The sequence below is a fragment of the Podarcis tiliguerta genome (genome assembly GCF_965153285.1).
Source record: "Podarcis tiliguerta genome assembly, chromosome: 14".
NCBI classification, from domain to species: domain Eukaryota; kingdom Metazoa; phylum Chordata; class Lepidosauria; order Squamata; family Lacertidae; genus Podarcis; species Podarcis tiliguerta.
Genome location: NC_139547.1, coordinates 4,328,753 through 4,341,638, shown reverse-complemented (window position 1 = coordinate 4,341,638; position 12,886 = coordinate 4,328,753). Strand labels below are relative to the sequence as shown.

At 45.3% G+C, this 12,886-nt stretch overlaps 1 protein-coding gene across 7 annotated transcripts in view; it reads right to left on the bottom strand.

Moving 5' to 3' along the window:
• The window catches only part of TLN2 (talin 2), a 177,840-nt gene that overhangs the window by 29,035 nt on the left and 135,919 nt on the right, over positions 1–12,886 (bottom strand). For all 7 annotated transcript variants that reach the window (XM_083412919.1, XM_083412923.1, XM_083412924.1 and 4 more), the window contains exons 33-41: positions 12,114–12,236; positions 11,461–11,604; positions 9,966–10,127; positions 8,450–8,590; positions 7,715–7,896; positions 6,291–6,423; positions 4,350–4,451; positions 2,910–3,080; positions 20–166 (exon numbers count right to left, since the gene is read on the bottom strand). In XM_083412919.1, the coding sequence (XP_083269045.1) occupies positions 20–166; positions 2,910–3,080; positions 4,350–4,451; positions 6,291–6,423; positions 7,715–7,896; positions 8,450–8,590; positions 9,966–10,127; positions 11,461–11,604; positions 12,114–12,236 (1,305 nt within the window). The remainder of the gene's footprint in view (positions 1–19; positions 167–2,909; positions 3,081–4,349; positions 4,452–6,290; positions 6,424–7,714; positions 7,897–8,449; positions 8,591–9,965; positions 10,128–11,460; positions 11,605–12,113; positions 12,237–12,886) is intronic.

The following is a 12,886-nucleotide window of genomic DNA, read 5'->3' as shown; positions in this document are numbered from 1 at the left end:
CCAGGTGACTCGTACAGACCTTGCTCATGGCTTCAGCTATGGAGTCCACCATGTTGCCCACCATCCCTACTTCGCTGGCAGCTTCATTCAAGGTAACCATGATATCATCCACCGCTTCCTTCATCAGCTGGGCAGCTTCTGTGATGGCATCATGAGTGTGTGAAGCCTGAAGTAAGTTGATGGAGAAAACAGGAAACATTGCATCTCCCTCTTTCTTTGACACAACTGAAACACATCCCAGTGTCCCTTCTGTTGAAAAACACAACTTTTGTGTGATGGCCGGCATGGAGACTTAAAAGGCTTTCCACGTGGGAACACAGAAAATAGGAGTTGACACCCACAGCTTTGTCCGCTCTGTCCACGTTCATGGCCTACATTACAATATCACTTTAAACAGTCATGGCTTCCCTCAAAGAATTATGGGAGCTGCAGTCTGTTAAGGGTGCCAAGAGTTGTTAGGAGGAGGCTGCTATTCCCCTCACAGAGATACAACCCCCAGAGTTTCCTGCGAAGAGGCACTGACACTTAAACCACTCTGGGAACTGTAGTTCTGTGAGGGGGAATAGGGGGTCAGCGAACAACTCTCAGCTGCCTCAACAAGCTTCATCTTCCTGAATTCTTTGTGGGTAAGCCATGGCTGTTTAAAGTGGTATCATCATGCTTTAAATGTATGGTGTGAATGTGACCTCTGTGCCCCTCAACATTTGCCTCCTGAGGAGACCTGCTCAATAGTAGGGCTGGTGCTGAATGACTGAAGGGATGTGAGCCTTGGTGTGTTAGAGAGAAAGGAGCCTAGTTTTAAAAGTAAAAAGCAATTCTTTTAAAAAAGGTTTGATTCCCCTTCCAGTCTCCACTCCCGATTTGAGACTTTAAGACTAGACTTCCTACTGACACATTAAGGCAATTACAGTGTTTGCTTCATGATCTCATTGCGGGAGATGATTGTCAGACAGGGGTGATTACTGAAGGCAGGATTTTTTAATTACACACGTTTGTCTAAGGGCCATTAAAGAATATCTCCCGAGTCTCTCATCATCCATCACCATTCACGATTGATTGCTCACAAGGACTGTATTTTTTAGACCCCCAGACATGCAAATCACCTCTCCTTCTCTGAAAGCATCTTCTGGCAAAGTAAAAATATCTGAGGGAAAGATGAATGGCTGGTCTACACAGGCAGGAGAATGAGGTGGTAAAAGTGCTGAAATCCCTGACCGCTCCCCTGAAAACAGAAAACTAGCTCAGTAAGAACAAGGGCTAGCCTGGAACCTGTCTCCCTGACACGCTAGCTTTCCATTTCTGGGAGTTTGTTATATAGGCTAGCTTTCAAAAATGGGATCCCCTCCTCCCTGCCATTATCATGGTCTGGAACGGCACAGTTCATTCTACCTCTTCAGGAAACTTCATGCTTAGATGCAAACTACAGAACATATCCTTTAAGAAAAACAACAGCACACTAAGCCACAATGCCAATGGGCCTGCAAGCTTCAGTGGCTTAATCAGTGTGATTAACAGGACAACATTTTTGTGTAATTAAAATCTTCCCACCAATTAAAATCAACCAGAAGGGCCATAGCGCAGTAGCAGGGCCTTTGCAATGTTGAAGCTTCTGGTTCTCGCGATGGCAGAAGGTCCCAGATTCAGTTCCTGGCAAAGTCTCCAACTAAGACGCGAAGGAATAGACTCTTCTCTGCCAGAACCTTTGGGAAGCTGTTGACTATCAGAGGGGACAATACTGAGGTAGATGGACAAATGCTTCATAAAGGTGGCTTCCTATGTTGCTATTGGGACAATTTTAAACACACTGTGGTTCCAACCTTGGCTCTCCTTTTCCAGCATCAGCAGGGAGAGATGGCAGAGCTTTTGAGGGGAGTTGAACAGGAAGATGCTGATGGGGCAAGGAGTTCAAAACTAATTGACTGGAAAAGCTGAAACCAGTCTATTTTTACTCTCATAGACATTTGTGTAGGAATTCAGAGGGCAGGATTAACTGTTATGCTGAACATGCCATAGCTTAACAGCCCAGGAAACTGGAAGCCCTCCTAGGCAATAATTATTGAGTGCCTTGCGGAAAGGAAAGGAGGGCAATCCTCAGCTGTCTGGTGGTTCCTTCTGAATCTTCCTCTGATGCTGGAATGTGGCGGCTTTGCCACTGATCCCATGACATGGCCTCAGACAAACAGGCTTGAAATGCGGTGCAAGAGTCTTATCCATATTGCCTAGTTCAGGCAGAACTCTTCTCTGCTTATACTCACAAGTTTCTCCTTTTTTAAACAAAGGTATGCAAGCTTAAAACCCTTAAAATCCACCATACAAATCTGATAAAATGATGACTCTTTGGACTGGAGAGACCCGCCCAGGTTAAAATTCTGCTGCAAAGCTGACTGTTTACTTACTCAATTGGATTTGGGAAACTTGTATGACCATCAGTTGCTGTGATCCATCAAATCAGATCATCACCACCTCACAATTTACTGGTGCCAAATTAGTTTATAGGAGTAGTAAATGTGCTTCCCTTCAAAGATAATCAGACATGAAGCTGCCTTATACAGAGTCCTTCTAGCTCAGCAATGGCTATAATGACCGGCAGTGGCTCTCTAAATCTTTCACAGACCTATTGGAGGTAGCAGGGATTCCACCTGGGACCATCTACATGTAAATATGTGCTCCATCACTGAGCTATGGACCTTCTCCTTCTATCATATGCCTGACCACTGGCCATCTTGGCTGGGGCTGATGGGAGTTGGACTCCTACAACAATTGGAAGGTAACACATTCGCTATCCCTGAGAGAAAAAGGGAATACTTTTGTGGCTTGATGAACAGTACGATAGGGAACATGCAGGACCCTCTCTTAGGACGTCACCTCTAAATATCAACATTCAATTAGTCATCCTGAGGGTGGCCTACCTTGGGGTTTCCTCCCCCTTCTTTGGCTGCGTAGAGCATCTGGAGGGCAGATTCCGCCAGAGTCTTGGTCTGGTCCAATAAGGTCATTTGTTGCTGGTGGCTCATCAACTTGGATACCACACCGACAGCGGCAAGAACCAGCGGTTCAAAGTAGCTGGCTACCTGCGTCACCTAAGGGAGGAAAGGAAAGAAGGCAATGGAATTCATTCAATGTGGCTGCGCAAATACCTCATTTTTTTCATCATGCATTCATTAAAAAAAAAAAACCGCACCATGCATCTGTTTACCATTTGTCATCCATTTAAATATAATTCATCTTGTTTTTCCACATTCATAGATTTCATTTGCTTATTTAAGCATTTCTGTGCTGCCCAATGAGCCGTGTCCTCAGGGTGGTTAGAGTGCTGCTGTTTATGACTTGGGCAGCTGCCATTTTGTTTTCCCAGAAGGCCTCAGACATTATGTACTTCAAGAGCACCAACAAGCTGCACTAATAAGCACAAAACAACCCCTCAGCAGTGCCACAAATCCAACTTAATGGTGTAACACTGGAAAGTGTCAATCACTTTTCCTACCTGGGCAGTTATCTTTCCACTAGGGCTGAGATTGATGCCAAAATCCAGCATCCCCTGAGCTCTGTGTGCAGCTTTCTCCCAAGTGAAGTGCAGAGTGTTTGAGGACCGGGGCATTCACAGGGAAACCAAAATGCTTGTTTACAAAGCTATTGTACTACCAACTGTACTGTATGCTTATGAAATATGGATCACTTATAAACGCCAAAGATTCCATCAATGGTGTCTCCGGAAATTTTTACACATCACTTGAGAAGACAGGCGAACTAATGTCAGTGTACTGGATGAAACAAAGATCACCAGTGTCGAAGCAATGCTTCTTCAACATCAACTTCACTGCACTGGTCATGTTGTTCAGATGCCTGATTATCGCCTTCCAAAGCAACTACTCTATTCCCAACTTAAGGATGGAAAGCGAAATACCGATGGACAACAAAAGAGATTTAAAGACGCTCTCAAGGCAAATCTAAAAAAATGTAGTATAAGCACTGATAACTGGGAAACACCAGTCTACTTGGAGTTAGATACCACCTGTGTATCATTTTCATAAAATTACATTTTTTCCACCTTTGGCTTTGGCACAGGATCATAAAATAATAAACATACAGAAGCAAATGACCAAATAATGAATAGAATTAATTGCTCTAAAGTACTTAGTTTTCTGCAGTCAGCAGAACTCCAAAACGGCTGCCTAGTTAATTGTGCCTCACACGCCCTCTGCTGCCCTCAGTGGATCCCAGAGATGCCTCCCAAGTCCTCCTCAGTGGATCCCACATGGCTGCCTCCTCAAGTCAGCGTTCTTTTCACAAATCTGCCTCAGACCAACGACATCCCTTTTCCCCAGAGTGGCCATTTTGTGGCTTCCTACCTTGTGGCCCAGCTGAGCGGCTTCGCCTCGAGCGGCTGTAGCAATGGGGTCAATCAGATGCCCAATTTCCTGGACGACCGACGTCAGCTGCTCCTGCAAGGCCTGAGAAACAAACAAAAAGGACAGACGGAAATGTAATGACAATGCAGAGGTGCTTGGTGACATGAAAGACACACAGAGGCACTATTTTGAAAAGCACATTTGTTCTCTCTGTGGAGTGAGGGGGAACTGTATTGTTTTTTAAACATATAAATATTTATTGATGTGGGGTGTGGTGGGCTCTCCTTCCCTGGTGGTTTTTAAACAACGGTTAGACGGCCATCTGTCAGGGATTCTTTAGCTGTGATTCTTGCATTGCAGGGGGCTGGACTAGATGACCCTTGGAGCTCCCTACTAAACTTTAATTATCTGATGTATTAGCGTGATTTTGATTTTTTGAAGCTGAATAAAAACAGGAAAAATGTATTCATTTTGCCATTTCTGTCCCTCCTATGATCAGCTCCCATATGCCAGGACAAGTTGTTTGCCCATCCAGTCCAGCGTTATCTTCCTTGGGGGTGAGGAACCTTTGGCCCTCTAGAAGCTGCTGAATCTAGGGAAAGTCTGTTGGATCAGGCCCAAAGTGGCCCGTTGAGTTCAGCATCCTGTTTTCCCAGGGGTCGACCAGATGCCCAGGGGAAAGCAGCAAGCAGGACCTGAGCACAAGCGTCAGTCTCTCCTCCTGGGGTTTCCAGCAACTGGTACCCAGAAGCATTCATGCCTCCATCTGTGGAGACAGAGCACAGGCATCATAGCAAGGAGCCACTGATAGCCTTCCCTTCCACGAATTTCTCCAGTCCTCTTTAAAGCCACCCCAGTTGCTGGCCTCCTGAGGGAGGGAGTTCCGTAGTTTAACTACCGCATTTTTCGCTTTATAAGACACACCCGACCATAAGACACACCCAGTTTTTAGAGGAGGAAAACATGAAAGCAACACAAAGCCTCTTGAGTGAAGAGGGAGGAGAGCTCCCGCTGCGCTCAAGAGGCTTTGCATGGCTATCCCTGAAGCCAGAAGAGCAAGAGGGATCGCTGCGCACCGATCCCTCTTGCTCTTCTGGCTTCAGCTATAGCTGCGCAGCCTGCATTTGCTCCATAAGATGCACACACCTTTCCCCTTACTTTTTAGGAGGGGGAAAGTGTGTCTTATAGAGCGAAAAATACGGTATACGTTGCATTGGCCACACTTTCTGGGGTTGGTGGGAGCTGCAACATTTGGAGGGCCAAAGGCCAGCCTCTGATCCACTCTGATGGTTAGCAGACTTCAAGGGGTCAGGCAGAGATGACTTCCCCTCCCCCCATGACCTGCTGCAAGCTGATCTTTTTTCAACTGAAAATCCCAAGTTTGAACCTGGGACCTTCTGAATGACAGCAAATGCAGATGGCCAGATTTTTTAACACAAAACTTAACTTCATGTTAAGCTCTCCCTGTAAAAACAAGAGAAATAAGTTTGTGAAAACTTGTTATTTCCCCCCTCCAAGTAGGATTCTAGTTTCCTGCTTAAAAATGAAAGAGGGAATGAAGCTGAGCTGCTTATGGTTGTTTGAAGGTCCCTCTTTTCTCCCCTGGGCATTAAAAGAAAAAGTAAACTTAAGAGCCTCACCCTGAAGAATTTCAACCTGTCATTTTGCAAACAACCTATGTCAGTCTACCACCTGTCTTGTTGGACCAGGTTCACTCAAGTGGAATGCAATGCATCATGGGAAAATCTTCTAGTCAGTTTATAGCAGAAGGTTTATTGGTGTGTTTCCTGTTCAGTTTCCCCTCACCCTGCACTGCCAACTACATTAATTTTATTCAGAGCTCTCTCTCCCTCTCTGTCTCTCCCTCACACACACAGACACACTTCCGGCTGAGAAGGAGGCTCAGCTTTTCCTTCGTTGGCAATGCACAGCTCTGCTTACCTCAACAGAAATGTCATCCCTCGTGGCCAAGTTCTGACTGACAGCTGCAAGTGAGGCCTGCTCAATGTCCCTGATGCATCTATTGATCCCATCTATGGAGTAGTCACACTCCCGCTGGCCCGGGGCTTTGTCTCTGGAGAATGTATGGCAGATTGTTATGTCAAGGGTGAAAGGGGGGCGGAATATAGCCATAATGAACAAGTGGGAACTGCAACAAAATATTAAAGAAGAGAGGATTCCAGCCCCTCCCCCGGTTTTCCATCTCCCCCCCCCATCCTTGCCCCACCCATCAGTCTGCATTCTGTGGCTACTGAGCATGCTCCATATGCATCCAATAACTCCCCCTCACAGATTCCTTTGCACTTCTTCAATCTTTAGGATATTCCCTAGCCGGCTGACACCTCTTTCCTCAACATGGGTGGTACTATTTTGCCTAAACAGGGAATGGCACTCACACCCCAAACGCTGAAAATAACGGGACGGATAATCATTCACTTTTACCCCCCTCTTCTACCAAGGAGCACCCAGAGCACTGAATAGTGTACATGAGAACAATAATCATAATATATGGTACAAAGAAGCAATTAAAACAAACACAACATAAAACATATATCTTACATTAACATAGTACATTATTACACAGGAAAAGACCTGAAAGGGGAGTGGGGAGAGAAACACCCCCCCAAAGAGGGGCCTGACTGAGAGAGTATTCTAGAGGTGGGGGAAGGTCTTGACCCCTGAAAGCAGCCTGTGGTTATTGCAGAACTGGAAGCTCGGGAGCTGAGCGCAATGCTCCAGTTCTCACTCTCTGACCCAGTGGCGTAGCGTGGGTTGTCAGCACCCGGGGCAAGGCAAGTAATTTGCGCCCCCTAACCCGTGGATTTGCGCCCCCTAACCTGTGGATTTGCGCCCCCTAACCCTAACCCGCAGATGTTGCGCCCGGTGCGGCCGGCCCCCCCGCACCCCCCACGCTATGCCACTGCTCTGACCCCAGACACACTTCCCACCACCCCTGATCTATGCACCTCTCAAGTGCTTTTGCCTGGCTGAGCTGCATACTTGGAACTGTCTTACTGCCTCTTGCTGGCCTGAACAGAGGGCTGTGCATGTGCAGAAACCCCTCACTTTTGCAGTGTTCGAATGTAGCCTACTGCATAAAAGGCCAATGTCACCTCCGCTGCTCCACCTGCTTTTGCCTCTGGACCTGCTGCCCACTGCTAATACATTGCCTCTGGAAGGTTGTCCAAGAGGGAAAGCAGGCCTTAGGCTGAGAAAGGTTCCCTATACTTGTTTTTACATATTCCAGCTTGCTGAAATAAGAAGCATGAGCAGGGTGTGTGTTCCTGCAGAATGGGGGAACGTGATATGGAGAAAGGGGCAGAGGTACCCACACTGCAAGTGCCTATAAAAACGAAAGGACTCACCTGATGGATGTGATGAGGCTCTTAATGGACTCGGACACGGTGTGTGAGTGCCCAGCGAGAATGGACCACGTGGGAGGGTCTTTGGGGTTGATTGCCAGTGAGCGAGCAGTTTTGATTAAAGAGGACGAGCTCTCTAGCATAGTCCGGGCAGAAGTCAGGATTGGTTCCTGTGCCCGAGAACCCTGCAAAGAGGGAAGCAGCTGGCTTTTAGTTCCACAGCAACTCCCAGGTCGGGTTCAGGTGTAATAACCCCAGGCTAAACCACCATGGTTTGTTGGATTAGAAATGGCATGTGAACTCGTTTGCTGCTCCTTCTCTTCCTACCTTTTCTAGCACGCCTCAATTCAAGTCTTAAGATTTCAAACCAAGAGACTATGGTTTGCGTAATCCCTGCAAACCTAGGATCAGATCATAGCTCGTTGACCTGTTTTGTCCAGGCTTTGACAATGTAGGGGTCCAGGGGTTTTGGACTCCCACCAGCCTCAGCATCCTACAACTGTGCTAGCTGAGGCTGATCCTCACCTGATCCAAATTGCACGTGGAAGAACCCCTGGAGTGGGCTATAGTTTTACTTACAAGAGTTTCACAGGAAATGGGAGCTTAATTGTTGTAAACAAACTTCCAAAATGCTTTGTAATGTCCTCAAAAGACCAGAAAACTGGAGATCAGTTTGCAGTAATTTAAAGACAGGCTCTGCATCATTATAAAGTTAATTTAATACAGCACTTCTCTTACCTCAGTACTGATCTGGGCCGGGATGCTGACAAACTCAGGGTTTGATGCAAAGGCTGTTAGGTTTTCCACAGCTTCAATCAAGGGAGCAGTTGCAATCCGGCACTTATTCCGGTTATCTTCTGAGAAGTCACCATCCAAGGCCTAGTGAAGAAAAATAAAAATGGGTTCAAGTGCTGTGGCGAACTTGAGAGAGAGCATCAGATTTAGATGTGGGAAGCCTGGGCTTGAATCTTCCACCTATCTGTGAAGTTCACTGGATGACAGATCCCAGCCTAACTCCATCTCACAATACAGTAAAATAGGATAACCCAGATCTTCCCATTCAGTCAGCTTGACTCCAGATTTCTGTATGATGCTTACAAGGGCCTGTCAGGTTCCCAGCTCATCACCAGAACCATTAATGAGTTCTCTGTCTATGTTTCCCCAGGAACATATCCTGCAGGTTTTGGGCTGGCTCCTGAATTCCCTGACACCCATGCAAAGCGGAGATCATGTCAGCTCCCCATAGAGACGAGTCCTGCACCTTCATGAAACAGCTTTTGGTAAATGCCAAAGATACATCTCTTTACCCTGCCCTTTGACAGCTCAGGTGTGTGTTTTAAGGACCCATGCTATTCTTGTGAATGCAATATGTTTTAACAGTTTTTAATTCTGGATTTTAAATTGTTGTCACCAGCCCTAAAACCTGCTGGTGAAGGGAGGTGGGTAATAAATTTAATAATACAAATACAAATAACATACAGATGAGTATGAGCGGGGATCCAAGAGACTCTCTAGGAGTATGGCTGGCTCTTGACTTATCTTCACTTTTTAAAAGCCACACAAATAACTCATTTTCATATTTTCAATCAGACAATAATTAGCTACTTTGCTACAAATTGCAGAAGGGATTGAGAAATATATATTCTAATCACATTACACTTGAGATGTATATTTTCAGGACTCACCTTATTTTTAAGTTTACGTTTTTGTAATTTTAAGTTTTTTATATTGTGTTATTAATGATGTTTTTAAATTGCTGAAACCTGTCTTGGTACCTTGGGTTTCAGGTGGGTAAATAAATAAATAAATAAATAAATAATTAATAATAATAATAATATGCTCTCTCAAATAAATGTTGGGAAATCCAAACTCTTGAACAGTTTTCTCCTTCCTCATTTTTGAAACCCGCACTTTCCCAAGAGCAAGGTCTTCTTTCTCCTGTAATGAAGACAGGAGGAACCTCCAGACGAAACAACAGAATTAAAATCTAACTCCCTAATCACAAATACATTAGCTTAATTGCATTCTAGCAGTACAGCTGTTCTCAAGCATTCCAGGAACGAGGTGGATAATGGCTCCCTAAGAGATTCAAAATGGCAGTTCCTGTGTAGGTTGCAAACTCTGTTTTCCCATAGAAGGAGAAGCAACTTCTCATAAATGACTTTTTTTTTTTAAGGACCCAGAGATGAACAGTATTTAAGCCTTTGTTTGACTGAGGCTGTCTTAACAGTACAGCGGCAGGAGACTCTCCTACCTTAATAGTTTTAACCAGGTTGGCAGTGCTGTTTGCCACTTCCTTTGCAGACTGGACAAAGTGCCTCTTTGCCACGGGGTTGGCTGTCTTGGACGAAGCAATGCGGCAGGCATTACACAGTGCAGAAGTGTGCTTTGCCACAATGGTAGCTGCTGATAAGACCTGGAAAACAAAACACACACACATGGCTGAGGGGGCAGAAACAGAACCACAGACAGGGTCAGCCCTACCATGAGGCAGAGTGAGGCAGCCAATTCAGGCGGCAGTTGTGGAGGGGTGGGGAGTGGATAGAGCTGCGTATGCCATGAGGCCTGCCCCTCAGGTGTACAGAGGAGGATGCTGTTCCACCGCCAGTGTCAAAATAGGATTCAACAGTTTGGTGAGCTTTTGCAGGCTCCATCTTTTCCCTTTGCCTCAGGCAGCTAAATGTCTTGGGCTGGCTCAGTGATGGAATGGCTGCTCTGCTAATTCTCCATCTGTGTTCTGAAGCACCGGTGGGTTAGGAAGAAAGGAATTTGAGCTCTTTTGGAAACTGTATTTTGGCCCTACGATGCAGCATAGACAGTAGACACATTTTAAAGAGCCATTTGGTTATTTAAATGTTTGGCAAGATCCTTAGCAGCTGCCAGGCATGGACTGTTTCGGAGCAAACAAATTACAGGTAGGGCTGGTCCAGGTCTCATGGCTGATTACCTGGACGCTGAGATATCTAGGGAGATACCAGCAAGCTTTTTTCCTCCCTGTAGTTCAGTCCTATCCATGTCTACTCAGATGTAAGTCCCATTCAGTTTAATGGGGCTCACCGGATAAGTTGGTAGAGAATTGCTGCTTTGATTACAGATCAAAGTAAGATAAAGAGAAGACAAGAATGGCCACTGACATGTTGATAAGAGTTTTTAAAATGTTGGTTGTTCACATGCTTTATATATTTCTGTTAATGACTGAAGGAAATGCATCGTTATATTTTGAAAATTTACAAAAAAGAGGAAAATGCATTCATTCACCTGTAAAGTACAAACACAGCATTCCCAAACGCAATTCAGTCGAAACACATTTTAAACCTCCTTACTGGTATTCACAAATCCTTATTCTTGCCTCCCCCCCCCCCAAAAAAAAAAATATATATCAGTGAAATAGATACTTGGGAGAGGGAAAAATTCCCTCTGATAAATAAACTAGTGATTTTCTCCATAGGAAATAGTTGTTAATTTTTCTCTGTTATGTAACAGTCAGGAGCAACTGCTTGCTTCCATACTTTAGCAGTAGCAATATATTTTTTTGTGCTGCAAGCTTAGTAAGAAACAGACCATAGCTGAGAGGGCAGAGCTCATGCCTTGCATACAAGTTCCCAAGTTCCCACCCAACTAAAATATGAAGTGCACCCCTATTTTCAGGCCACGTGCAACCCAAGACTGCTATTTCTACAAAGGTGGGCCTCTTACAGGCTGTGAAGCACGAGCCAGCAAATGCCTCTGGCAACCTTGATGGAAGTTACCTGGGATGGGCTGCTTCCGGGGTCCACCAAGTTCTGACATGCCATTTGGATAGCTTGATTGGCCCTGGCAAACTGGATAGGATCAACAAGTCCTTGCTGACCGGCCTGGCTGTTGGGATCCGAGATGCCAACCAGGTAAGCGGCCTAGGCAAAAACCAAAGGCATTGTGACTACTCAGAGGTGGTTTTCAAGAAGCACACAATAAACGCCTATTAGTTCACTTGAGATCATGCAAAACCGAGAGTGGAAGGAGAGAGTCATTTTTTCATCCAATGTTCTTCCTAGACAAGGCAGGTCTTGCATTCCAATTACAGGCACGGAAAAATGCAGAGAAGCCATTTAAGCATTATTTGCAAAACTGGCCTAATGCTAATGCCCACAGCTAAAGTCATTCACAGGCAAATGAGCCACTGCTGTGGTCATTCAGTGGGCCAGCAGCAAGCTACATAACTAGAAGGTTATTTAGAAACACATAATAAGCAGTCTAGCAGAAACTCCATTAAGACAAACACTCAAAAAGACCACCGAAGGTCCCTCCATCCTCACACTTTGCAAGCAGTTGAAATGCCTTAATGTATTTGCAGAAGCTCAACCACACCGTCACCCACCACTGCAGAAAACCTTGCTTAGTACATTAGTCACCTGAAACTCACCTGAGCTGCTGCTTCAGTGAGGCCACAAAGGGCCTTGGAAGCCACCCCAACACACTCGCCAAAGACTGGAAGGTCCCCTGTCTTGGCATTCTGAGAAATTCCAGCCATCGCCTCTCCCAGAACCTGCGGGGGGAGGGGGGGAGCAATTCAAGACTTTCAATTCAATCCTTGCTTTAGAAATCACAACACCACTTAATAGCCATACGCTAATATTTACTAATACCTCATACTTCTAATAAGCCTTATTTATTAGTATCAATATTTGATAATATGCAATGCTATAAAATGAAAATATTATTTATTCATTCATTTATTTATTTTCTACAGCTCTTCATCAGAGGAATACAGAGTGGTTTACAGTATAAAAACACAAAAATACATAACATAGTAACAAACAAAAACAACACCCCCTACCTAGAAGGCACATCAGACTCAATTCACACACATTATCTCCATAATACAATCACCTTCCTACTGGTTTTATCTCCACACTGCGAATCAGGAGCAACGTCATCAGCTGATTGACAGGTGAGCATCCCCCACCTGCCCAGGTGGGCCACTGAAGATGGGGGGTGGGCGGGGCGGGGGCAGGAAGACACCAGGATCTGGCCTGCTGGCTGGAAAAGGCTCCGCTTCCCTGCTCTAGATTTTTGGAGGTTAGTTTTATGAAGATTAGTTTCGCTGCAGGTCCTTTAGCATTGCTAAAGTGCTGTTTTACACTGTTTTTCTATATAGTGTTTTAACTACTATTAGCAGCCTGGACTCTCTTTGGG